This window comes from Notothenia rossii, assembly GCF_949606895.1.
Source record: "Notothenia rossii genome assembly, chromosome: 9".
In the NCBI taxonomy this organism is placed as follows: Eukaryota; Metazoa; Chordata; class Actinopteri; order Perciformes; family Nototheniidae; genus Notothenia; species Notothenia rossii.
In genome coordinates, this window is record NC_136907.1 from 23,355,802 (window position 1) to 23,382,462 (window position 26,661).

Consider the following 26,661-nt stretch of genomic DNA (forward strand, 5'->3'; position numbering starts at 1 on the left):
TGGCGCAGTGCTCGCGGAGATTTCTGGGAAGTGTAGTCTTGCTCTTAATTAAGTCTTTCGGTTTAAATCACATTTTCTTTCTTTATTTAAAGAATTTCTTTATATTAAGAATATTACAAACCAAAAAGTATTCCTTGGGATTGTTCATGAAAACTCCAATAAAAAGTGTCCTATTGAGAGAGTTCAGTATCTTCGGCTAAAGCCAGTCATGTCATCAACAATGATGTATATTATAATATGTACATACTAATGAATATTTAATGAGTGCAACACCTCTCTGACATAATATAAATTACTTTAGGGACAATATACATTTATATTATAATATGTACAGACTCATAAAACCGTAGGCTATGGACCAATGTCTTAAACACATGTAACGCAATATAATAAAAAAACTAAAAAAACAAGCTACAGCCTCGAAAATCATCTTAAGGTTTCATGAAAAACAGAATGCATGATAGGTATTGATGTCGCATAGGCATGTTGACTTTGTGTCGAATGTGCTAGCCGTTTGTCATGAGAAAAACAGCTAGAACGTTACAAATTAAATGTATAATTTTTGGTCATTAAGTGAAAACTATATGCTTAAAATGTATTCTAACTCTTTCTGTTTTCAGAAGTCACGCATTACATATGTAACGAATCTGCCCTCGCTCACCCTTGACTACATTTACGTACAGCGGCACTGTCATTGAAAACATGGCTGCCTCCATGGATGAAGCAGTACTCGCTGCCTCTGACTTAAAAGATCCAGCTTCGGCTGCTCCGGGCATGGAGAGCCCGCCGATCCAGTACAGCCTGATCCTGGAGCACCTCATCGGGGACAAGAGGGCCGTGAAGGAGCTGAGCCCCGGCATCATGGGGGGGCTGCCGATGCCTATGAAAAGCGACGAGCAGAAGATGATCGAGAGGGGAATGGAGAGCTGCGCCTTCAAGGCTGTCCTGGCCTGTGTTGGAGGTAAGCAAAGACACCACGTTAACATTAGGATAACTGGTCAGTATGTGTGGGTAGTACTCTGACAGAGACAGTTTAAAAATACTCAGTTACAAGTCCTACATTCAAAATCTATAACGGTATTTGCATCAAAATGTATCTAAAGTACCTACGGTAAAAGTGCTTATTATGTAGTGTCTCCCAATTTCAGAGTCATGTATATTGGGAATTATTGTTTTATTGATGTGTCGTTATGTATGTATCTATCGTTTCAATGTTGTAGCTGGAGAAGGGGGAGATTATTACTACTGGGTTATCATTAGTTATTAGTTGAGTTATATTTTGACAGACACAAAACTACGTTTTTCTGTGTCTGCTTTTCAGTTATTTTTAAATGTTTGTTTGTATAAAAATGACTACCTAATGCATACAATGAAGTTACAGTGCAGGAGAAGAAGGGAGCCTAAAACGCTTTTGCAGTCATCCATTACAAATACAATAACAAAGACAAAAACAAGCAACAAACGCAAATGCAAATGCAAGTGTGTCTAGATACATAAAACACTGAAAAGCATAAACAGTAGTGAAATAAAAAGAGGCAAAAGAAAAATCAACCTCAGAAAAACACAGTTGATATGTAGGCCTGCAACATGAAGACATTTTAAGGTTTTGTAGTGTACATCTAGTAAAAAAAAAACAGTTAAAAGCTTTGGAAATTGTGATAGTTTAGTATTTTACAGATGAAAGATGAATACATAATAGAAAATAATTGTCAATTTAAGGCCTATTATATATGCATTACCCATCTATGATCCGTAATATTTCTTGGATTAGTAGCAGTATGCATCTTTTATCCCCTGTAAATATTGTTGTGATTTATTGTGCAGCAAACACTGATTTCGTTTTTTACCTTCCCACAGGTTTTGTCCTCGGAGGAGCTTTTGGTGTTTTTACTGCTGGCATCGATACCAATGTTGGCTTTGACCCCAAAGACCCTCTGAGAACTCCATCAGCACGAGAAGTCCTCAAAGACATGGGACAGAGAGGGATGTCGTACGCAAAGAACTTTGCCGTTATTGGCGCCATGTTCTCATGCACAGAGTGCGTCATAGAATCAGTAAGTCTCACGCCTGTGGGGGGGGGGGGGGGGGGGGGCTCTTTATGAATGTGTAGGTGAATGTTGTAATGATGTTAAAGCACTTTGAGAGGTTGCAAAGATTAGAAAAGCGCTACATAAATGCAGTGCAGTTAGCATTATGTGTGACCAATGATGGTGGGATGACATTGACTGTAAAGGAAATGCCTTTGCCAAATTGTTATTGTAATAATGTAAAATGTTTGAGATGTTTTCTTGTGTTCATGGTTGTGTTTTTTTCTTTTTAACCTCCCTTAACATGGCCTGACAGCGCCCTCTAGTGCAAAACTGTTTTGTTTTTTTGATTACCCAATTTAAAGTGTGCAAAATAAACAAAACAGCCCTGATCCATTCATGACAGTTCAGATATAGCACCATGCTAACCGGTTCCTCCTCTCTTCTTTTCATCCGCAGCACAGAGGCGTTTCTGACTGGAAGAACGCAGTGTACAGCGGCTGTGTAACTGGAGGAGCCATTGGGTTCCGTGGTATGTGACCTGCTACATTTACATTGATGTTTTTCATTAAAGGCAGTATGTTTCTTGTGTCCTCACATGTAATTTTGTTCCTGTTTTTAGCGGGTCTGAAGGCGGGGGTGCTGGGATGCGGAGGCTTCGCTGCATTCTCTGCTGCCATCGAATATTATCTACGGTGAACCACTCAAGAGTGTATGGACTTAAATGATGCAAGTGCCCTGAAAGAAATCCAACTGGTGAATATTTACCCTCACATGGAGGACTGCTGAGAAAGCAGAAGTGATGATTTGGGGAAGTGAGGGATCCTGTTCCTGTGCACAATGTGCACCTCTTTGTTTCCAGAGAAGCTTCAGTTTCACATCATGGTCAGAGAGCAGAGGGGATCTGCTTCTCTGGGACGGTAAAAGGAAAATGCTGAACATAATTCCTCTTCACTCTGATTCAGTGTTTACTGTGTAACTAACCCAGATCCAGATAATTTATATTAAACATGTGTTTTTTTGTTAAATTGATTAGAATTTTTTTCTTGAAGTTTAAAAGTGTCCACGACTAAAGACGTCTTAAATTTGCTTTTAATTATAGTCTTGATTCAAGTTATATGTTTATATATTTATAATAATTCTGTGATGTACAGTAAGGAAATAGTTTTGGGTTTCCCACTCAGACCCAATAGAGCCTGTAGTGAGCTTCTTATGAATCTGGTGCAGATGTTTTCATAAGTTATCAGTACAACACAGAGAAAATCATATCTTTAGTTTGTTGGATAGTGGGATTTATTGTGATAATGTCAGGCTGGTCACAGTGTAACGTTTTGCTTTTTGAGAATACTTTAATTTCATGTAAATGTAATAGTGCAGACTATTGTGTAACAGCTGAGTGCAGCTATAAACAGGTTACATATTTAAAAGGCTTCAGGGTTTGAAGCTCTGCATCCTGACCCTCTCAATTATACACATTCAAAATGAATACAGCCGGTTTATTCAAACATCTAAAGACTGTATAATCAAATCATACGCTTCTCTGGAAAACCCAAATACACTGAATCATGTTAGCAGATAGACTACACAATACATTTACAGCTGAGGCAGCATTAAGAGCAAAGTACAGCAGCTTTATCAATTAAATACAAAAAAAAACTAAACGATTGTAATTGTCCAGTACAAAACGTATTTGGGTTGCTGTATAATAAATGTGTGCTTCATTCAATCAAACTTGATCTGTATAGTCACTATTAGTCAGTGATAGTGCTCTGAAAAAAATCACAGGGCACTGGAAGAGAGATCCAGATCCCAGAGGACAGTCATAAAACAAATATTGTATGGTATGTAAGTATACACTGTATAATGGTGGTAGTATAAAATGGTCTGATTAAAATATTTTTTTTACAAATAGTACTCAGATATAGAGCTCTGTGATTTTTCTCAGAGAGCTCTAAGAGAGATCCAGATCCCAGAGGAACCTGCAGAGAGTTCTGAAATTCAGGAATGGCATCCTCCATGAGTCTCGCGGCGAGCTTCGATCCAGGCAGTGGACTCTGAAGATTCCCCCTGAGGCAGAGGAAGATCCACAACCTGTGATTGACTGCTTCAGAACTCTCCACTCGGCCCAGAAATGACAACAAATGATGTTAAATTGATTTATAAATCACATTTATAAATGATCAATATCCTGGTTTTTATTGTTATTAATTTTCCCAGTTATGAAACAAATATTCCATGGTATGTTATACAAATGTATTAAAATATCCTTTTAAAATGCTGGGAGTAAGGAACAGGGAAGGAACCACAGGGTTCACCGCGAGCTTGGATCCATCGATGGACTCAGAGGATTCCCCCCCATGGCAGGTTTAGGTCAGCAACCTTGGTCTGAGATTGACTGGGCTTCAGAGCTCTGCACTGCTCCTCATGGGAGCTCACAAGGGCCGGAAACACTTGCACAAAATACAAATATATTCAATATTTAACAAAAACGTATCCTCATCCCTCTATAACCAATGAAAGAAGCTGAAAGACTGTTGGGTCTATACCCTTTAAGTCAGACAAGAAATGAAGAAGATTGGTTGGTAAATGCTCTCTTTAACAATCTAATCTAAAATGCTGCGAGGAAAACATTCAGATTTTGTGGGAAATATACCACCACCAATTTGAACAGAGGTCAGCAGGTTTGCCCTTAATATTTTAACAAATCAGAGGGTTAACTGCACAGATGTACAGCCTGAGTGTCACTTCCAATGGCGGTTACTTTAAACAGTTTGTAAATTGACCACCAGGTGGTGCAATCACTTTACATTTCCAAACGTGGATTAATATTTCAATAGGGGAAGAACTCCAACTGCTGACGTAGCAGAATGTGATGAATGATTATTAATTGTTAATATGGGAAGAAAATAGTAACATATCCAGTAAAAGGGGCTTCAAAAGGTTCAACATTCTATAAATTATAATTTAGGTGATAGTGTATTTGCGATGTTTTATTATAGTTACTCAATTGAATAAGCAATATCAAACCGTGTGTAAGTGAAGATGACGCATTGTTTCCACAGACAAGTATTGACACAGACGGACACAAAGAGAGTGTTTTGGTAACTTTTATTTTACTAAAAAAAAATGGGGGGAAAAGTTCACATTGACATTTAATCCTCAATATTACAGTATATTGAAATTCTTCTCAAAGGAAGTAAAATACAACATTTTTTATTTTTATTTTCATCTTATATTAAAAATATCAAATAGTACTCATCTAGCAGTGCTTACAGTATTTTAAGATATGTCGCAGGCTTGATAGCAGAAAGGTGGGCTTTGTACAGAGCAGAGATGGGATCAGCCAGTCTCAGCGGGCTGCGCAGAGACAACCTACCTTTCTGTTACCCTGCCTGGTTTGATTGACAAGCTGAACATGCAATGAGGGCAACTACACAAATCAACTCTATAGATTATACCGGTGCAGTAAGACACTTGGAACAGGCTTGCAATGAAACAACGAGAGAAATAAAAAGAATGTTCCATTTGTTGTGTTTTCCCCCCAATAACCCTCATGTCCCAGAGTGCCCTTCCTTTACAAAGTGATCTGAAATTAACTGGCAGACTTTATGTCCATCTTTTCAGTACAGCTTACCAACCATGGACATGGTGAATGAGAAGCTAAAAATAACATCACTACCTGAATAAACTTCAAAAAACAGACTCCTTTGAGCATTTCTCTAGTTGCACAGAACTGTACAGGCACACATATTATATATATTTAAAATAAATAGGGCTAATTTGGCCGAGACTCACCGGGGAGGGCAGCTCTCTCTCGTCCTGTCAGAACGGAGAGACGCGTCACCAGCCATGTATTAGGACGGCTTCCCAGCCACTTCTAAACCTCACAAGTTCTCATAGTCCCTTTAAACACACACTCACTCACTCAAGTGCATCCACGTCGTCACTCACACCCCCAGTCTCCTCCACCACATGCATTAGGCCAGAAAGAAAGAAAAAAGGAGAGAAAACATAATTATCACACATGAAAATGCCATTTTTTCTGGCATGCCTCTGATCAAGGAATAAGAAGCTGGAGTCGTCTGGAAAGTGCTCACTAGATGACACCACGTGATCCTGACCCCCTCTAGATTTCCCTGATGAGCTCCCAGAATGCCTTGTCCTGGGAGCGAGAGGCGCTGGGGGCTTTACTCTCCTTAGTTTACAAACGTGACGAATAGATGACCGGGAAGTCTCCGTCACCGCCTCCATATTGACAGGCTTCATCTCTTTTCAGGACCGGGGGAGAAGGTGGTGGGTTCAGGGAGGGATGTGTGTGTGTGTATGTGTGAGGGGAAGGGGGGGGGGGGGCTGTACAGTCAAGATGAGCAGCCTGCTGGGAGAAGAGCTGAGGCAGGACCACCGGTCGGCGAGGACCAGGGTTTGTATGGAGTCTCTCTCTCTCTCCTCTCTGTATGGCGCCCTGAGGGAGGTGGTGATGGTGGGGGGTGGTTTAAACGTCAGTGGAATAGTAGAGCGTGTTGCGCTTCAGTTCCGCGAAGGAGATGGGAGGATGCTGCAGGTAGTAGAGCAGCACCTGGACCTGAGGAAACAGAAAACCACTTATTGTTATTCATTCATAAACAGTCCATATTATCCTACTCGTCGGTCTTCTACTCCATCCTATGCTGTGTTCAAGACAACTCGGAATTGGGATTTTCCCAGTTGAAATAAGCAACTTACTACTTCCAAGAGTTCCAGGTGCTCGACGCAAAATCATAAACAGAAATCATTGCTTATTGTGAAAGACAAATACAGTTTATTTGGCACAGAAGCGGTACAGCCACCACATTTCTTTTGTTGCCATTTTTTAAGTTTTCCCAAATAACCTTTGTGAAGAGAAGATCACTTTCAGAGATTGTTAACTATAACCAGCTACCTTATAACATTAGTGACACATTTTGACTTGGATTTACATGCAGAAGAGGTTTTATTATATGATAGTATTTCATATTTTAATCAAATATAGACAACTTTTTTGTTAATGGTTTACCATGTACAATGTGCACTTTGTTGCTTTGTGAGGTCAGACAACTGCTTCTCCATGAAGTCGTGCTCAATGGATCTCCCCTTAGTTTACTACGACTTTGGTTGACATTGTACTTTGAACACTGAGTGTGGACATTTTGAAGTTCAAAATGGTCTGGAACGCAGCATAGTGCAGGGCTTTTAAAGTCTTCAAGATATCAATCTAACTAATTTATTACATTCCTTTAATTGACGGTTTATGGAAGAGAACCCTAATCATTGAAGCATAGTTTTATCTCTAAGGTCACTTTGATCCGATTCCTTATTACTTTTCTCCTAAAAAAAAATTAACCACATGAACTGAAGCACGCATGCATATATTTCCAGGCTTCTTTAAATCGTAATATAGAACGCAATACATAATGATTTAAAAGGCTTTTCCCTCTTTTAGTGAATTTGAACGTTTATTATGGATTTTGTGTTAGACTGGTAAGGACCATCTACCGTTTGGTTCATATTTAAGTTTGTTTGTCCGCTTTGATGTTGGACTTCTGTCTAATTCAGCGCTTTTGTGAAAAGTTTTTCCCTCTGAAAACTGTAATTTACCTTAGGAGGTTGCTACCCGTCTGCTGTTAATGTTTAACTCACATTTTCAGTCCAATGTTCCCCCTTGCAATGTCCCTTAATATTCCCCCCTTCACTGAGGCTCATCTACTCAATAGTAAGTGCCTGGTATGAGTGGAACAAATATCATTATTATTATAATGTTGAGTCAAAATGTTGAGAATAATATCCGATACCATTTTGAGAATATCGTTGAAATGTTGAGAATAAACATACTTTTTTACTAGCATTTTAACACATAGATTAGATTTTATTAACTTTACGGCAAAATTCATCATGTCCCCATTTTAGATTGTATTTTGGTGGTGGAAGCATCTTTCCTTGGTGTTTGACATTTTGTTTACTTATGTGATAAACAGTCAGAATTCGAAAGAAGACCCCCGTACTAACAGTGAACGTCACAGTAATGGATGGGCGGGGCCTCCTGCATGCGCATGCTGCCCCATTTATGATGATTTACTCTGGAAGTTGTTTATTCTGCCAAGAAAATACATTTGTGCACAGGAAACTCATCTCTCAGAAGACATGAATACATGGCCAGCAGCCTAAATACAGCTGGGAGGGAGCACCGAAGTGACAGGGGTCAATGAGAGACGTGGGAGGGAATCCACGGAAAAACATGTGCAGGAAACGAGGGAATCTGCATGTACACACCGCTCTCATATCTTTCATCTACTCTGCACGGTTACACTTCTATAATGATATGGAAAACATTGTCTTAACATTGCTAACATTTTGGCAAAGATAAACATTTTCAGGTGCCGTTGTGTAGTTACCTGCGCCATCACGTCATGTGACCATATGTCAGAGGCAGAGGTGATGTGCTGAGCCTTTGCGATCTCGGACTCTGAGGGCCTGAGCAGAGTGGGGCCAAACACCGTGGCCAGGTTGTGGAGGGACATCTTGTTGACGGGCTCCTTCTCCGCCACGCTGAAGAACAAACAGCAGCAGGCCCGTCAGTCAGGGAGGACAAACAGAGGGAACACAGCCAAAGGGTTCCACTGAACAAACTGAAACGTTGACTTTAAGTGTATTATCTCAACAAATTTCAGATAACGATTGAAGTTTAACCTCACATTTTCTTTATTTAAACTTTCAGCTAACCTAATAAATGTAGTTTACATTTGCATTTACATTTTACATTTAGTTAACATTTCAGATTTTTCAGTTCTTTTTGAGAGAAACACACCACCTGTATGAGGTGAATACAAAACAAAAACTGTTCCCGCCCGGTCTCGAACCGGTGACCTTTCGCGTGTTAGGCGAACGTGATCTGGGCGCTGAGACGCGCGGCCCAGATGTGACTCAGCACCCCCACTGACAAATATTGAAAGCATGTATTGAGCAACCCTCGCTAAAGGAATGTGTACAACCTCATTCAGGGGATGTTTTGACAAGAAATGCATATATGTTAAAGCATAGAAAAATGATTTGAATATGCTCTGTAGGACTTAAAGGAATATGTAACTCGGACCAAAGCAGTAAGTTCCACTCTATCTGACAGAGAGTGTGTGTACCGTTTGAGGTGGTCCAGCAGGGGGAGGAAGGTCATGAGGTTGGGGTCCGGCAGGGAGCGCAGCAGGTGCATCATGCAGTTCTCCTTGGCTGCGGGGTCAGAGAGCGCTGCGGGGGGGGGGGGAGAAAGATGTCACATCCGGTTACAGCAAGACGTCTCTTTAAATTCAGCTCTTATCTATTGTAGCTGGGCAAATGCAACTCCCCACTGAAGACACAAACACACACTCCACCCCTCCCACCCTGGACACAAACTTTTTAAGACGCTCCCCTCTAACAGGAGGCTGAGGTCCATCAGGTCCAAAACCTCTCGTCTCATAAAACATTTCGTCTTGTCAGCTTCTTGCACATTTTATTGGATATTTTCTCACAAAAGTTTCTCTTCTGCTAGCTGGACTTACAGGACTGTCTCAGAAAATTAGAATATTGTGATAAAGTTCTTTATTTTCTGTAATGCAATTAAAAAAAACAAAAATGTCATACATTCTGGATTCATTACAAATCAACTGAAATATTGCAAGCCTTTTATTATTTTAATATTGCTGATTATGGCATACAGCTTAAGAAAACTCAAAAATCCTATCTCAAAAAATTAGAATAGTTCCTCAGACCAAGTAAAAAAAAAAGATTTATAACAGCAAAACACAATCAAACATTTGAAAATGTCCATTAATGCACTCAGTACTTGGTTGGGAATCCTTTTGCACGGATTACTGCATCAATGCGGCGTGGCATGGAGGCAATCAGCCTGTGGCATTGCTGAGGTGTTATGGATGCCCAGGATGCTTCAATAGCGGCCTTTAGCTCATTAGCATTGTTGGGTCTGGTGTCTTTCAGCTTCTTCTTCACATTACCCCACATATTCTCTATGGGGTTCAGGTCAGGGGAATTTGCAGGCCAATCGAGGACAGTAATGCCATGGTCAGTACACCAGTTACTGGTGGTTTTGGCACTGTGGGCAGGTGCCAGATCATGCTGGAAAATGAATTCCTCATCTCCATAGAGCTTTTCAGCAGACGGAAGCATGTAGTGCTCTAAAATCTCTTGGTACACAGCTGCATAACTCTGGGCTTGATGAAACACAGTGGACCAACACCAGCAGCTGACATGGCTCCCCAAACCATCGCTGACTGTGGGAACTTCACACTGGATTTCAAGCAACTTGGATTTTGCTCCTCTCCAGCCTTTCTCCAGACTCTGGCGCCTTGACTTCCAAATGAAATACAAAACTTGCTTTCGTCTGAAAAGAGGACTTTGGACCACTGTGCAACTGTCCAGTGCTTCTTTTCCTTAGCCCAAGTCAGACGCCTCTTCCGTGGTCTTGAGTTCAGAAGTGGCTTGACCATGGGAATACGGCTATTGTAGCCCATTTCCCGGACACGTCTGTGAACAGTGACTTTTGATACCTGGACTCCAGCTTCAGTCCACTGTCTTTGAAGCTCCCCCAAATTCTGGAAGCGACTCTTCTTCACAATGCTGTTAAGGCTGCGGTCATCTCTCTTGGTTGTGCAGCGTTTCCTGCCACATTTCCCCCTTCCAACAGACTTTTTGTGGATGTGCTTTGAAACTGCACTCTGTGAACAGCTTGCTCTTTGAGACATTTCTTTTTGTGTCTTACCCTCCTGATGGAGGGTGTCAATGACGGTCCTCTGGACAGCAGTCAGATCAGCAGTCTTCCCCATACTTGTGATTTAGTTTACTGAACCAAGCTGAGTGTTTTTCAAGGCTCAGGAAACCCTTGCAGGTGTTTCGAGTTAATTAGACGATTCAAGTGATTCGTTGAACACCCTACTAGTATACTTTTTCATGATATTCTAATATTTAGAGATAGGATATTTGAGTTTTCTTAAGCTGTATGCCATAATCAGCAATATTAAAATAATAAAAGGCTTGCAATATTTCAGTTGATTTGTAATGAATCCAGAATGTATGACATTTTTGTTTTTTTAATTGCATTACAGAAAATAAAGAACTTTATCACAATATTCTAATTTTCTGAGACAGTCCTGTATAACTTACAACAGAACTTTTCTTCACAATGCACATTTTTTATTTCATTTATTTTGCAATTCCTTGCACACTTAATGTTATTAATATCCTACTTTGAGATTTTCCTTCTGTTTTATCTTCAATTTGAGATGTTTCTATGTTATGTTTGTTTATTTTCTAATCTTTTTATTTAGCAAATTAGGTGCGATTTTACCATGCTGCTGTGACAAAAAAATTCATCTTATTTCATCTTATCTCAATAATACCTCTCTTGAATGAAAACGTTATTCCTCTAACTGTGTTTATGTTATACCCCAAATAAAACCAGATAGTGATTCAGGGTTAAAGGTCTCACCGATGCCCTCCATGAAGGCGGGGTAGAGGCGGTCGGTGAGCAGAGGCTCCGGCAGCTCCCTGAAGTACAGCTTCAGTGTTCCTGCAATGGCGTTGATGTCCATATCGCTCAGCATCACCAGGATATCTTTGGTATCTGCAGGGCGGAAACAAACCAGGAGCCATTAGAAAGAAGACTACGGTATGACAGATGGACAATAACACAGCTGCTCCTTTAGCAAGATCTGTTAATTATCCAAGATGCAGTCAGAGACGTATAACACACAAAGATGTTACTGCAGCCGTGTGACCATCACTGAGAGTCAGTTCCCACAATTCTCAAATGCAATGAAATAACTGTGGGCTGCATCTAAAACAGTTTTATGGACAACCACCATTTTCATACACAACATTTCAACAGACAAGTCAATAAAGCTCGATAATTTACCAATCGATAATTTGGCAACTTCATAATAAATCACTACTATTTAAACAATCGATCAAAGGGTTGGAGCTATTTTTTCTTCGGAAAGGTGGCCGAAATTCATATCCAGCTTTTTAAATATGAATATTTTCTTGTTTCTTAATTCTCAGCAACTTAATCTCTTTGAGTTGTGGACTAAACAGGACCTATTTAACTTGGGGAAACACTGATTGACATTTTTTAACACTTTTCTGTAATTTTATAGACCATACTAATACTCAGTTCATGGAGAAAATGATGGACAACATTAGTTGTAGCTCTTGAATGTTATGTTAGAATATGACTTTATAGCTTTTCCTTGTGTTTACCACCAATATGGACCACTTAATTTGCCCCAAAATCTCATCAGTGAATCATTGAAATATGGCTCAGGATAAGAATGTTCAACAGAGAGACAGGGAGAGGAGTCTTACTGGTGTCAAACACTAATTTGAGGGCCTGGATGTCAGTGGCCACCCCTGAGATCCTGTAGATTCCCACTTCGTCGATCCCCCTCTTTTCCACCTCTTCAATGCACTGCCGGACGATGTAAGGCACCTTGGAGCGCTCGCGCCTGTCCACGTGAAGAGCAGACAACAAAGTTATATTTTGTTATCTACAGTAACAGCCTATTTGGGTCAAATTAACAAAATCGTACTTACTTTGTCACCACGTTGATTTTGACTCCAAACACCCCGCTCTGTTTTTTGGACGGCGTTCTCTTTAAGCTGAGGTCCCGACTTGTAAACTTCATGGAGAACTCCACTTTGATCTGAAGATGAACAACAACACAGCTGAAGTAAAGCGCATTTCTCTACGAAGCCAAAAATTAACTTTTTCTTCTTTGTATGCATTGAATCAGAGAGGTTAGTACATTGAAATTGAATATCCAACATCTTCGAGATAAACATCTAAACAACTTGATCTTTTTGTAAACATTACAGCCAAACATAATTTCTCCCTGGAGTTTGGTTTATATAACCAACTCAATTTTTCATTCCTAAAATCTGTACTTTTGAGGACACCAACACATATTTCTAAATCCCACGTTCTCTTCCTGCAGGTGCTTAAGCAGTGTTGAAGACAGACCATTGGAAAACAGTGTGCAGTCAGAAAAACTTACATTGCATTTGCCTAGCACCACATATCTCAATACAATATTTACAAGTATTTCATAATGTAAGATAGTGTTGTGTCTCACCCCGTTCATCTCTATGACGTCCATGTGCCAGTTCTTGGACTGCACTGTCTGAGGATCCAGCTGAAAGACACAACAGAGTCAGGAAAACATTAGGCAATAGTATGTGAATAAATAAGGTTTCATAAATACAGAAATATTATCCCCATAGAGGAGACTGCCTAACAAAAAAAGAGAGCAGCAATATAGTACATGTACATTCACCACAAAGCAAACTTTTTCCTTCATTCATTTTGGTGAATAATTGTTCCAATACTTGTCATTGGAGCATTTTTAAAAAGGGACAATATCAACCTTTCTGGTGAATACAAAACAAAATCTGTTCCCGCCCGGTCTCGAACCGGGGACCTTTCGCGTGTTAGGCGAACGTGATAACCACTACACTACGGGAACTGGCTGACAGCTCCCCCCGGCTGAGACGCGCAGCCCAGACGTGACATGGCCCCCCCCACTGACAAATATATAAAGCATGTATTGAGCAACCCTCGCTAAAGGAAAAGTGACTGTTTAAGTATTGGAACAAGAAAGGCACCCGGCAAAGTCTAAAGGTGAGCAGGAGATATTTGAAACTGTTATTAAAACGCACTGAGTACAGAGTTCACTTTTGCGCTGCTCCATGTTTGAAACCTGAACAAAGTGAAGCTGTCGCCGGTGACAACAGCAGTCACTCAGTCTGCTTTGGGAAAGAACCACGCCACTTAAGTTCCCCACATATACCCTCTGCACTCCCTCAGGGGTCCAACAAGGACTCTACATTGGCCCTCTTCACCCGCACATTCCAAAGTCTGGATCTCACGTCCCATAATGCCTTCTGAGACATGATAGACGGCGGCTTGTTGTTGATTTAAGTCTCCTGGAGTGTGTGCTCGCTGCGGGAGGCCACAGCAGCTAATGCCTTTTTTATAGGCTGTTTGCTCTACACAGTTATGTCATTACAAACCATGCATAATAATGTGCTCAACTCAGAGGAACTAAAGATTGCTGGGTGAGCACGAGGGCAGCACACTTCTCTTATTGTTAGCATTAGGCTGAAACCATTACAAGTTCTTAGTGAGAGTATTTCATTACCTCATAAAAAGGCCATTTGGCATCGGTTTCACGCATTCCTATTATCGTTAAAGCCTGTTTTCCCAGCAGGGCTTGGGTTTGAGACGAGGGACAGGTAATCACTGCTGTCTTTACACAGCCACTGCCAAGAAGAGAGGCGGGCAAAGAGCCAGGACTCACTCCTCACCCCTCCAAAACAAAACATATTTCCTCCCAACCATTTCTTCCTACAGTATTACCCTCTGCTAATTCTTGAAATAAAAAATGAATGCACTGCATTGGGGTTTTAAAAACAAAGAAGGCCCTTTACAGGCAATAGTTACACTCATTAACCCCTCTCGAAACTCTATCCTCAACTGGACCTTTTTCTATTAAAAGATACTGAGAGAGGCATTTGTTTCCCCCCTTTTGCTTTCCTAGTAAATTAGCTGGTTTAACAGAATGACAGTTTGGCTGAAGAGTCCTCTACAAAACTCAAACTGAATTAGTTTATACTAAATATTACAGTCAGAATAAGGAACAAAATACTGCATAACAAGAGACTGCTTTTTCGGTAATGAATTGGGACTTATCGGGATTCTGTCCAGTTGGCTGGTTTAATCAAAGTGGCAGGAGGTTTTAAGGTTTTATCCTGAGTGACAGCTGAGCCAGAGGACTGGCAGGAAAAGAACAGCAGGTATCAGAGCATGGAGTGCAGTAAAGGTAATGCACGCTAGAAAGGCTTCAAACTTTCAAGAACCTGCAAAAAGCAACCTGGTATAGCTTTAGGTCCCTTTCATCTCACTCCAAAAAGCTTGAAGGGGATTTTGAACATATGAGCAACTTCGATAAAGGTCAAAACATGTCTTGTGATTTTTTTTTTTGGAGAAGTCCTATAGCTAGACTGGCTCAAAGCCCTCTTTGTAGTGCTGTGAAACTATCAGAGATATATGACTGTGAGTCTAGAACATACTGCAGCCCGGAGCAAATCACAGAAATACTTCAAGTTTAACAAACCGTTGTACACACAGATTTGTACGCATTCCAGTTAGTGTGCAAACTTAAAAGCTTTTTCCTCACATAAAATGAAATAAATGTGTTTCCTTTGACTGATGAAGACGCACCCCTGGCGTCCAAACATCAAATCCAAGTAATTCAGTATACGTTGGACTAAATGAGTGAAGTGGTGCGAAAAAGAAAATGTGTTTGAAAGACAGAGCAATTAACTTATATGGGCACTCTAAGCAGCTCACTCCGAAGGCATCAGCAGGCATGTGTCTGTCGGCTGATATGGACCTCCTTTCACCCCGGAGAGAATTTATATTATTATCTTTTTCTTTGTCTGGTTGTAATTTCTATCAGTCAAGCAGGACAGAATATATCACAACCAGAGTTTGAACTTCAATTGAAGCAGCACAGAGAGCCAGGAAGTACATCAGCCTGCCCCCTGACTGATCTAGAGGGCAGAACAAAGCAGATAAGTTATGGCGCTCAGCTTCCACATGCTGTCTTTCTGAAAGACGAGCAGGAGAACAGGAAGTCACTTCAGCTCTCTTCATAATGATCTATAGAGCGTCTATTGTTTGAAAGCGTTGGACAAATTGGATAACTAAAGAAATCGAAGGCTTGACTACGGTCACAATGAATATGCCATGAAAATAGATACATTAAAAAATATCTTTGGAAGGGTTAATGCCTTGCTTATTCTGATAAAGGTAATATGCTTGTCACAGATATGGTAACTAGTGATCAGTTTGGCTCTTTTATAAACCATTGAATCATTGCATACAGAAAGAATAACATTGTTTACTTACTGCCAATGACAACATTTGATTGGAAATGTATGAGAAACTTAACAAATGGTTGTGTTGATACAAAAATGATGTTCTCGCCCGGTCTCGAACCGGGGACCTTTCGCGTGTGAGGCGAACTACACTACGAGAACTGGCTAGCAGACCCTCCCCCCCCTCTCCGGACACATAATCCTGCCCTTTCAGCGGCATGTGACATGTGACATGTGAGCCATAGTCCTGCTGCCTGCCTGAGACTGAGCAACAGACTGACGCAGAGGGACCTAACCCTAACCCCCTCTGGAGCTGTTTACATTTCAACAAACACACAGGAGGCTTTGGAGACGTAGGTTCAGCACATGCAGCTTTACAGCAACAGAATAACATACATATGCAGGGTCCTCATATGTCAGAGAAGTCTATGTACAATATGTCCAAGTGGTCATCTGAATCTCTGAACACCATGAGGTCTGACATTAACATGTCCGAACCTGGGGCACTCCGATTGTTATCAGAATACATTCTCTACTGACAGGAAACGCACACCTAAAACATATTCACAAAACATGTTTTCATTAACGTTGGGAATTCTGCTTGTTACAACTGGGAATGATTTGTCGGACTATACAGTAAACTTCCTACTATAAATCATGCATGTAAATGTCTTAATTTCGATGTGATCTTTTTGCGAGTTCGATTTTTTTACGGAAACGGAGGATAGTAATGATACTCTCTTTATTTGTACACACACGTACATGTACACAGCAGAGCACACACATTTCACCTCTGCATTTAACCCATCCTAGTATTAGGAGCAGTGGGCAGCTATTGTACACCTGCCCGGGGAACAGGGGGGGGGGGTCGGGTGCCTTGCTTAAGGGCACCACGGCAGTGCTCACGGATGTGAACTGGGACCTCTCCAAGTACTCACTCCCTACTTTTGGGCTGATCAGGACTTGAACCGGCTATTCTCCCAAGGTTCCCAAGCCAAGTCCCTACAGACTGAGCCTCCCCCGCCTTTGTTATTGTATGTTACTCAGATTTAATCAGGTTGTCTTTAGTGCCTGGTTTGCATTCTTGTTTGTCCTTCACACGTATTAATATGAATTTCTTTACAAACTTCTGCTAATTATGTAGATCTAACACAAAAAACTAATATAAGTTGGTGTGTTCTGAAGCTATAAAGGCAATGGTGCCAAACAGTCAGTTAATGAAGTGGTGTTTAAAGCCTTTAATGAGAAAATCCCAACACACCTAATCAGCCCATTCTCGCTGTGCTCGAGAGCTAGTGCACGCTGGCAACCATAATCAAACACAACTTGATCTTTTGATATGGTGAATTGAAGAATTTCTGTTTAATTTGTCCTTTGTGTTTCATTGCAGTTTTCCATTGCCGCTCTCTGGCTGATTAAATATTCATTCAGCTGCAGAAAGCTCTTTATTACTCCTTTAATTAGAACATATCTCACACTGCACGGCTCCGTGGTTTTTCAGCAGGATTACAGAAGTGTTTGTGCACTGATTGAGCCCTTTCCCCCCAGTTACACATCACGCTACAGTACTCTGTATTCAGAGTACGAGCTGCATGACTATTTTTAGACAAATGAGCTACATAGGCATAATGTTTATATGTGCATCAGTGTTAGCCTCTTTACCCAGCAGCAGCTGATGTCATTACGGCCTTGATGGGTCGGTTGCCATGTTGCCTTTGTCCCTCTCTTCCTTGTTTGAGCCAATCGGTGGGGTTTTCAGCCAGCAGAGGGTTGTGATTTGCAGATTAGTCTTGCTTCTCTGCAGGCAGTGTGTGATTCTCTTATAGGGCTTCTAAATAGCAATACACAGATGCATACTACACTTATGTAACACCACCCTGCCTGCAGCCTGCACACACACTCACGAGTTATCCCACACTTAGAATAAAAAAGGAGGGTGAAATAGCAAGAGCTATTCAATAAGGTTTCATTAGATGAATGAATTTAATTTCATAGTTGTTGCTTTTTTGTTGGATGTTCAGTTTGAATTTACTAAGAAAAGAGGGATATCAGCCTAAATATGGATAGTTATGTTTTATGCAAATACAAAAATACAAAAAACAAGATTCAGGAACACTCTTCCTGCTGCTTCCCTTCATTTTGACCATAAAACCTACATGGTGAAGTCACAGATGAAAACACTGCTAGATTTGCTATCATACAGACAAACCACCACATTTCTGATTTAAACAAAAAATACATATATGCTATCAAGAGAACCAGATCTAAGTCACATTTGTGTCACTCCTCTGCCTTCTGGGACATTGAATAGTCCTTGCTGAAGTTATGTGTGACCTTCAACGCTAACAGAATGCACCATTTGTATGCCATAGGATCAGACTTACATTACAGAGAGGAGAAAATAACAAGGAAGTGAAATGTGTCTTGAAGCATGTGCCAGTAAAAGAATCAGAGGGGCCTCACTTCAGCTCTCATGTAACATCAACATGCTTTTCCAGCAGGAGAGGAGAGAGTTTGGGTTACTAACTTTGAAGGCTCTCATGAGCAATGCAACTTCTTCCACGGTTGGTCAACTGCTAAAAACCAACATCTAAGAATAAAACCAGCAAAACGAGCCTCAAACAGGTTGTCTTTCAATACCAGAAAAGGGTTCAAACAAACTATTCTTTTCTCAATCGATTAATCTGTCAAATATTTCATGATTAGTCCATTGATGGCTTAGTTTATAAAATGTCAGTCTAAAACCTAAATATATTTCCTTTAATATGATAATCAATAGAGAAAACAGGACATCTTATTTTTTTCAGAAACTGAAAACAGCAGTTTCTACAATTTTTTCCGGAAAAAACGACTCCTACACAAATTATGGATTTACAAAATAGTTAGTTATTATTTCCATGTTGATTGTCTAGTCTAGTAGATAACATTGAGATATATGTTACAAATTGCTTACATTTACGTCTCAAGCCTGGATCCTCATCTTCAAGCAGAACAGTTAGCCCTAAAACCTTTCTGTCTTTACCCGGACCAGCGTGTGATAGGATACCAGAATCCCACACCTCCTCACTCGCACCGCCTAATTATTAGAAGATGAATGCCTTGCTGTCACCCTGCTGAGAATAAAGCCACCCTCCATTCGGCCAGGAGCGAAGAAGCTGGACTCCACGAGGAGGAGGTCACTGTGGGTCCAACCTCAGAGCGCTGCACTGACCTGGCGCTCCTCTCCTGGAGCTCATTAGCCAATCCCAGAGCCCGCACACAGGGATGGATTGGGGCCACTAGAAGGCTATGCCCTCAGGTGGGGACAGACAGAGATTTATGTGGCCCATAAAAAAGACCATTAGGGGACTGGCTGGCATTTCAGGCATGCAGGAGGGATGATACTTGAATCTATTCTGCACTAATCAACATACTAAAACGGAAGAGCATAATTTTTTATCAGGGCTTGAATGCAGTTAAAGGTGGAATGACGGCGTGTGATAATGGATCGGATTCTCCTCCATGGCTAAGACAGCATGACAGATCCTTTGTTCTCCACACTAAGCAGGCTGTTACTCAAAGAAAATAAAAGCAAACCTGTCTGCAAACAGGTCATCAGCCAAAAGAACACAGTGTTTAATGCACAGCGGGAAAAACCCAGACTACAGGTGAGTAGCGGCTTAATCCCCATTTGTTCTTTTGCTGAGACACTTATGATGTGTCTGGTTCTAGTCTAATTAATGTTCCCAGCCAGCCTCCCGCCTCGTCCCACCACGTCTTAATTAGGTGGCGCTTCAGGATAAAGGAGCGAGGACGAGTCCCCAGAGTCAACCGTACACTAATGCACCTTCCCAACACCCTGTGAATAACACGACGCAACAACAAAGAAGCAATGTGCCCTAAAGTCTGCTTTCCCCACCCCCTTCAATGATAACATCAAAAAAAAGGAAGTCACTTTATATTCATAATGAGTATGAGCATTTTGTTGTAAATTAAAACTATATAGATTTTAGGGACAATGGAAAGACACATTTTGGAATCTAAAAGAGAAAATTAAAACAAACAAGAAACTCATGTTTGGCTTTAACATTGACATGTTTCTTGGTTGGCCAAATCTAAACCACTGCACCACGTTTTGCCAGTTATTTTTCTGTGATCCAGGTTGCTGGCAGACAAAGAAACCAACCAACAAAACCAATCCACCAGCTCCTTGGGGAAATTCAAATGTCCAACTGTTTGGATTCAAATAAATGAAAAGCACTGCATTAACCCTGTCCTGTATTGATATATTGCTTCAAGGACCCACAGGCAGCCTGTCATGTTACTGCTTCACATGATGGTGATAGATCATTCAACATTATGACCTCTCACCCTCCATCAAATAGAGTTTACTACCAAGTAGAGGAGGGAGGGGAAAAGGGGAGAATTGTAGATCAGCTGATAGGATCCAGAGAAACGACAACATGAGTCACTCATAAGGGCTGCCAGTCAAAGCCTCATTGAAAGTGAATGAAAGGATGAAAGGGACCTTGTATAGCAGTTTGGGGGGAGCAGGTTAATAGCTGTAGGGCAAGTGTTGATTCAACGAAAGGCAAAGTTGTAAAATCTAGACACCATTGAAAAGCTCGTTATGTGGCATTAAGACATGGAGGCTTTCTCAGCGAGGAAGAGAATCAATCCATACAGGACCTTTTGGGTCGATGCAGTAAATCTGGGCTTAGTCTGTAATCCCTGTCTCATCCCGCTCACTATAAACAGTGGTCAGCCTTCTTCAGGCATCTGTTGAATAATGTAAACCAGGGAAGCAAAGGTCAAGCTAAATCTCAACTTCTTTGTCCTACACCGGTTTATTATGCACACAAATGACATCTTAAAATGCTGGCAGTGCGTTCATGATGAAAAGGAAGACTGCTGAATAAACATGTGCAAACACAGTGATACAAAAATGACTCAGTGTGTGCAGAGCTATGCATAGAACAAGAACTGGCTCACATGCTTCTCCTCTATCATACGGATTCAAAAAGCATCTGGAGGAGAAAAAAGGGAAAAGAAAGAAGCCCTTTTCCTGCAGCAACACATGAGTCACAATCCACAACCTGCATTTAAACTATGCCATACCAGGCCTCTGTGTGTGTGTGTGTGTGTGTGTGTGTGTGTGTGTGTGTGTGTGTGTGTGTGTGTGTGCACCCGCGTTGTGTGTTCCCGCAGATTCCCTCAATTCAAGGGTCTTTCATTCCAACCTGAATGCTTGAGCTAAATTGTCAACAATTGCCCTCCCTGAATGAACCACAATCCTATAATAGGACACAATTTCCATCTTATTATGATCTACATTTCAAGGAAATTAGGGAACACAAACATGTCTCTCTTACTTGCTTACATTATCTTAACCAACCACCTTTGAATAACAAGAGATCAAAAATAGGAACTATGCTTAAAATGTCAAAACACAATAAAATGACAATAGTTTGTGGGACTTACAATAATGAGAAAACAAGTCCATAATAAGCTACATACTTTCAAATGTCACCCTTGCAATGCTGATTGTACTCACACATACATATTATAGATGCATGTTTCAGAGATGATTTGACTAATGTGACAGTTAATGAGTGGAATCTGCCAAAGGGCTGGCCCATCACATCATCTCAGCCAGAGGACAATGATAAACATGAACAGCAGGGGGAGCTAAACGGATACTGAAATCTCAAAAGCATCATAGTTGAGATGGAGATACCATATATACATGATTCATTAATTTAAATGAGAAATAAAATATTGTCACAGATAGAAATGGAGAAGAGGTGACATTGGTGAGAAACAGACCGTCTTATCCATCACAGCAGTATTTACTTTTGATGGTGAATCTCACCTTTTGGTAATTGAACATCATAGTATCCAGTTATGTAATATAATAAGGCTTCCTAGTCTAGTTGCTATGTTGTATAAATTGATACAAAATCAATCAACAAGTTAATATCTGGAAACAATTTCTTGTGGAGCAACTTTTCAAAGCCGAAGGTTTAGCAACAAAATGGGGGTGAAACTAACAATTATTTTTATAGTCAATGAATCTGCCTGTTATTTTATTTACGGTATAATGGTATAATGTGATTTCTTCAAATATATACATTTTTTGTCAGTTCAAACCCCAGTTTAATTAATGAAAGAGAGAAAGGCATGAAATCCTTACATTTGATGGTTATTTTTTGCATGGAAAATGACTTAATTGGTTATCAAAGTAGTTGGTGATTATTGTTCTCTCCGATACTAATTGCTGCAGCACTTCTTTACCGTATGTGGCATCAAATGGATTGGAGCATTTTGAGAACTCAATCATTCAAAGGAGAGAAAACAAGCAGAAATGATTTTGTATTATTTACTCGTGTTTACTCAGGCTGGTGTCACAAGCAGGTCAGTTAAGACTACTTAGCACTACATCACTGCCTCTCATGTGGTCAATAGAGGCATCAGATAAGAACAATAGTCAACTCTGCTCTGAAAAGAAGACGCACATGGAGAGAGAAACACTGAGCATACAGTAAAGGAGAGGCCAAGCAAACAGATGGAAGTGACACAGTGATACATAAAAGAGAACAAATGATAAAAGAGAGGAAATCGCGCGTGTGTGTGTGTGTGTGTGTGTGTGTGTGTGTGTGTGTGTGTGTGTGTGTGTGTGTGTGTGTGTGTGTGTGTGTGTGTGTGTGTGTGTGTGTGTGCGTGTTCATATGTCAGCCAGAGACCTTTTGTCTGAGCAGCTTGCTGCGGACGCGGCCCCACAGCTTGGCCCCGGTGTTGCTGTGCCTCTTAAGCACCGGGGTCTGTGGCTGGCTGGACAGGTTGTGCTGGTTCTGGTCCACACAGCAGTGCTTCTCCAGACGCTCACACACCGAGTTCAAGTTTACATCCGACACCAAAATCTCCGTCATCCCAAAGCCTTCAAATTCCTCTTCCACCAAAACGCAGGTGGAGGGAGAATGCTTGCAACAAGGAGATGGATCCCAAAGCAGCCTTTGACTTTGGCAAAAAGAATGAAATGTCTCCAACAGCTGATTAGATATTCAGATCAAAAAAGGAAAGAGTTATAAAAGTGAGGAGAAGATGCTGCCATGGTCCTCTTGACTAGCCTGATAATAATTCCTCTGTGAGCTTATTCCACAGTCAGCTGCCAACATCTCCGCACTGTGCAATCTGACTTCCACAACGGCAAACACAGAAACAGAGTGCCGGAGCCAGGCAGAGAGAGAGAGAGAGGGGGGGGGGGGAGGAGAGAGGGAGAGAGAGAGAGGGGGGGGAGATCGGGGGAGTGAATGAGCTCCTGTTGTCACTGAGCAGCCCTGCTTCTCCAGATGTTGATGGACACACCTCCGAAGAGAGGAGGAGGGAGCAATAGACCTTCAATAAGAACCGAGGGAAGTAGAGGAGAGAGTGAAAGGGGGAATGTAGAAGGGAGGGAGGTAGGGAGCTGCTACGTAAATGCTGCACTGTGTTTTGTTCAGTGCTCTCACCTCTTGACAACCTTTCCCAGAGCTGGTCAGTGTGCTGCTGAGTAAACAGAGGAATGTAATGATGAGAAACTTTTAAGTGAAATATTTGTGGATAAAACGTCTGAAAAAACTGGAAAACTTTGAGGCTTTAAAAGCTTTTCCATTGTCAGAGCTCCATTTTCTTCCTCCTCTTTCCACCCATTTCCTTCACTTCTCTGTGCACCACGCTCCTACACTTCTGATGTCTACTGCACAATCCCTTTAACATCCTGAGAGTCACCATCTTTTTTCAACAGGGCACCTCGGAGCCGGCAGCTCTTAAAAGGCGTGTTCCTCTGTATAATGGATCGATGTGGGGCAGGGGAGTCTGTGTACGCCTGTCAAATTCCATCTCCATCCGCCATGTCCAATCTTTTTTTAATTAAAGGGGAGAAGTATTGTGCTGGGGAAAGGTCACAGACATGTGGAGGCATTTTAAAAACCTCCAGACGAGTAAGACAGACTCCTGAATGCTAGCTGTGATTCCGTCTGTTTCAGGATGACGTCTGCTGATTGAACACTGATTCATAAAGGGAATCAGATAAGAAGAAAGAAGCACAATTTCCTCGATGTACTCATATGGTGAGACACAGCTGTGTTTACTAGGGCAGCAAGTGAGATGCTTAACTATGTACACTGAAACAAATCTGCTAACTGTGCCAACTTCAGCTATTGATTTAATCAAAAGTAAATTCCAGAGAAAACCGTTAGTCGATACTTACACAAATGATATTGATTATTGGTACTGTCGATTTAAGCATTTAATGATTACTCTGCTCTATATTCCCTCTAAAACAGAAGATACTAGCAGAAAAAAGTGTGAGAGGGGTTCATTCTATGGCTGTGTTGAGCGAGTGATTTGAAAAGCTGCAAAGATTAGTCTATCAACAGGAAAATGATAGCTAACGTTTTGGATAATCATGTAGAAATGGCAGAAAAGGCTGATTTTAGCCTCTTAAATAGGGAGGTTTCCTGTTTTTCTCAGTTTGATATAATATTACATTAATATCTTTGAGTTCTTGACTAAGAACAAGAACTATAAAGGCTTAAACATTGACTTGTTTTAAATACCTTCCAAAGAATACATTGGTAAAACAATAAAGAAATGAATCGATACGTTGTAGCCCTTTCATTGTGTCTTCACAAGGCGGCGTCAGATGGCAGGAGACAGTGTGATGCCACGCGGTAAGAACAGTGTGTGATCTGTGGTGAAGGACAGCCTGTATGTCTGACTTTGTGACTGACAATGAGGGGGGGGGGGGGGGGGGGGGGAGAGACCTCAGCCAACCCTTGCCACAGAGTATTTTTAACTCCAAGGGTTCGTAACTATGAGACGTACACTGTCCATGCGTCACAACTTTAGAAGAATGTCTGGGAAAACCATGTTTTGGAAATGGGAAGGGGGAAAAAACCCAAGGGGAGACAGGAGATATTTTGGGTAAGATGACAGAGAAAGGGAACACAGTAATGGATGGGTGTATTTAAAGTGTGTATATGTTAGCAGTTATATACATTTTGTTCTATGCGGTGAACACATGCATCAAAGAGCAAAGATAAGCAGAACTGTACAATAATGTAAGCTTTCCAGTGCGGAGACGTGTGAAAGCCACATTTCCCTTAAAGGGAAGGTGGACAAATGTACTATTGAACTTCTTCAGAGCGACACAAAATAAGCAGCAGTGGCCAATATATCTCAATTTAGTAGAAAGTTCCAAAAACACAGGATCCTAAAACTCACATTATTATATGTAAGATATATTAACATAATTGTTTTCACATTGTTGATTAATTGTGCAATATACTGTATGGACATGACTTGGATCATTTTTTCTGAAATTGATATTGCGCATTCTGTTCACATAAGTGTATATTTACAAAAGAATATCACCAACATTTTAGCTACTATAACAATATGTCCAAATAAACAAGTGTTTCCCCGACCATTATAAGATATGAAAGCAGCTCTCCCCTGTGCCACATTTGTATTATTACTTTGGTTGTTTTTTTTTTTTTTATTTGTTTTAATTTTAGAATATTTTTCTTTAATTTTTCTTTGTATATCATTTCCCACTCAAATTCAGATGTTTAAATAGTTACAATTATTAGTTAATTGCTAATTGAATAGGGTTGATTGTATTATATCAGTGGCATAAAATGGTTTTAAAATTACAAAAATATAATTGCATTGCAAGTATTTCTGGGACAGTTACCCGGAAAAAAAATAGGTCATGCGACAGGGCTAATTGATGCTTTTGCTTGACCAGGTAAGAAGCTTGTCTATACACACACCGTCACGCACAGAGCACAGTTCGTCTTCAGAGTAGAAGCAGCGTTCGGGCGTCTATAGTAACGGGTCAACCGGAGTCCATCACTTCAAAACACATCACATCAGAAAAACCATGCACGTATGCACTTTTCCAGCCGGAAGAACACAAACACGCTCTGTACATTCATACATCCCCTGCTACACTCTGTCTAGTATAAGCTCATGCACTATTCATGGCATTTAAAACATGCCAACTGTACATGCAGACATGTTAACCCAGAGAACTGTGAGCTCACACTGACTCCACGCGCAATAAAGCTGTCCCAGCGTTCTGCACAGGCAGCACACAGTATGCCAAAACCCATATCTACTCCATACGTGACTTAAATGCAAAAACAATAACAGGATAGCGATGTGCGGGGATAATATTTTTCTGGAACTCGTTGGAGGCAAACCATTTCAGCTCTGCAGGGTTTTACTGTGCGTAAGAAGAGCAGAGTAAGGCCCCTGCATAGATACAAATGTTCTGTTAAAGTATATTAACAGTATGAAAGGATGAACTGTGTGAGGCCTTGGGAGACATGGGAATGATAAAATAAAGTAGGAAAGATGCGAGTAGGAGAGAAGTAGGGAGTCCATTAGGGAGATAAGATTAAAGGTTATTGTGGGAGTCGGACTACAGGAAAGAAAATGAAAAGAGTAATTAGTAAAATTGGTAACCCTGGAGATGTTTTGTGGTGCCGAGTTTGGTGCAGATAGAACACTCACACTTCAGTGATCAGCTGAGAGTGTGGCGGTTAGCTTGTTTGGTCTTTTACTGGTGATTATGTTAAATAGCTTAGTGCGTTTAAATGTTTTTTTTAATCCGTGGGTCACACCAACTCCCCAATTCTTATTTTATGAATCTTATATTAAAACAAACATC

The 26,661-nt window shown here is 40.8% G+C and overlaps 2 protein-coding genes across 7 annotated transcripts in view; one reads left to right on the plus strand and one right to left on the minus strand.

The window, feature by feature from the left end:
* Positions 1-683: 683 nt before the first annotated feature.
* timm22 (translocase of inner mitochondrial membrane 22 homolog (yeast)) lies at positions 684-4,187 on the plus strand. Of its 2 annotated transcripts, XR_013802368.1 has the most exons (5): positions 684-961; positions 1,858-2,054; positions 2,487-2,559; positions 2,650-2,783; positions 3,973-4,187. XR_013802368.1 is itself a non-coding variant. In XM_079648362.1 (4 exons), the coding sequence occupies exons 1-4, from the start codon at positions 703-705 to the stop codon at positions 2,724-2,726; spliced, it is 606 nt and encodes a 201-aa protein (XP_079504488.1). In that variant the 5' UTR covers positions 684-702; the 3' UTR covers positions 2,727-3,059. The 2 variants fall into 2 exon arrangements, 1 of the variants encoding a protein (XP_079504488.1); XM_079648362.1 differs by lacking the exon at positions 3,973-4,187 and having other exon boundaries at positions 2,650-3,059.
* Positions 4,188-5,118: 931 nt separating this feature from the next.
* Positions 5,119-26,661, minus strand: part of abr (ABR activator of RhoGEF and GTPase) — a 123,049-nt gene continuing 101,506 nt past the window's right edge. For 4 of the 5 annotated variants that reach the window (XM_079651245.1, XM_079651246.1, XM_079651247.1 and 1 more), the window contains 7 exons: positions 13,160-13,219; positions 12,621-12,730; positions 12,393-12,532; positions 11,518-11,652; positions 9,176-9,281; positions 8,435-8,588; positions 5,119-6,609 (listed from right to left, as the gene is read on the minus strand). In XM_079651245.1, the coding sequence (XP_079507371.1) occupies positions 6,520-6,609; positions 8,435-8,588; positions 9,176-9,281; positions 11,518-11,652; positions 12,393-12,532; positions 12,621-12,730; positions 13,160-13,219 (795 nt within the window). In that variant the 3' untranslated portion in view covers positions 5,119-6,519. Of the gene's footprint in view, positions 6,610-8,434; positions 8,589-9,175; positions 9,282-11,517; positions 11,653-12,392; positions 12,533-12,620; positions 12,731-13,159; positions 13,220-22,687; positions 23,145-26,661 lie in introns of those variants that run through there. The other variant, XM_079651249.1, reaches the window with a different exon arrangement.

Excerpts from the sequence above, each read along its gene's own strand:
- timm22 (XM_079648362.1), top strand. The coding sequence starts at position 703 with ATGGCTGCCTCCATGGATGAAGCAGTACTCGCTGCCTCTGACTTAAAA. Across the intron at positions 962-1,857 it reads TGTCCTGGCCTGTGTTGGAG|GTTTTGTCCTCGGAGGAGCT; the intron begins GTAAGCAAAGAC and ends ACCTTCCCACAG. Across the intron at positions 2,560-2,649 it reads AGGAGCCATTGGGTTCCGTG|CGGGTCTGAAGGCGGGGGTG; the intron begins GTATGTGACCTG and ends TCCTGTTTTTAG.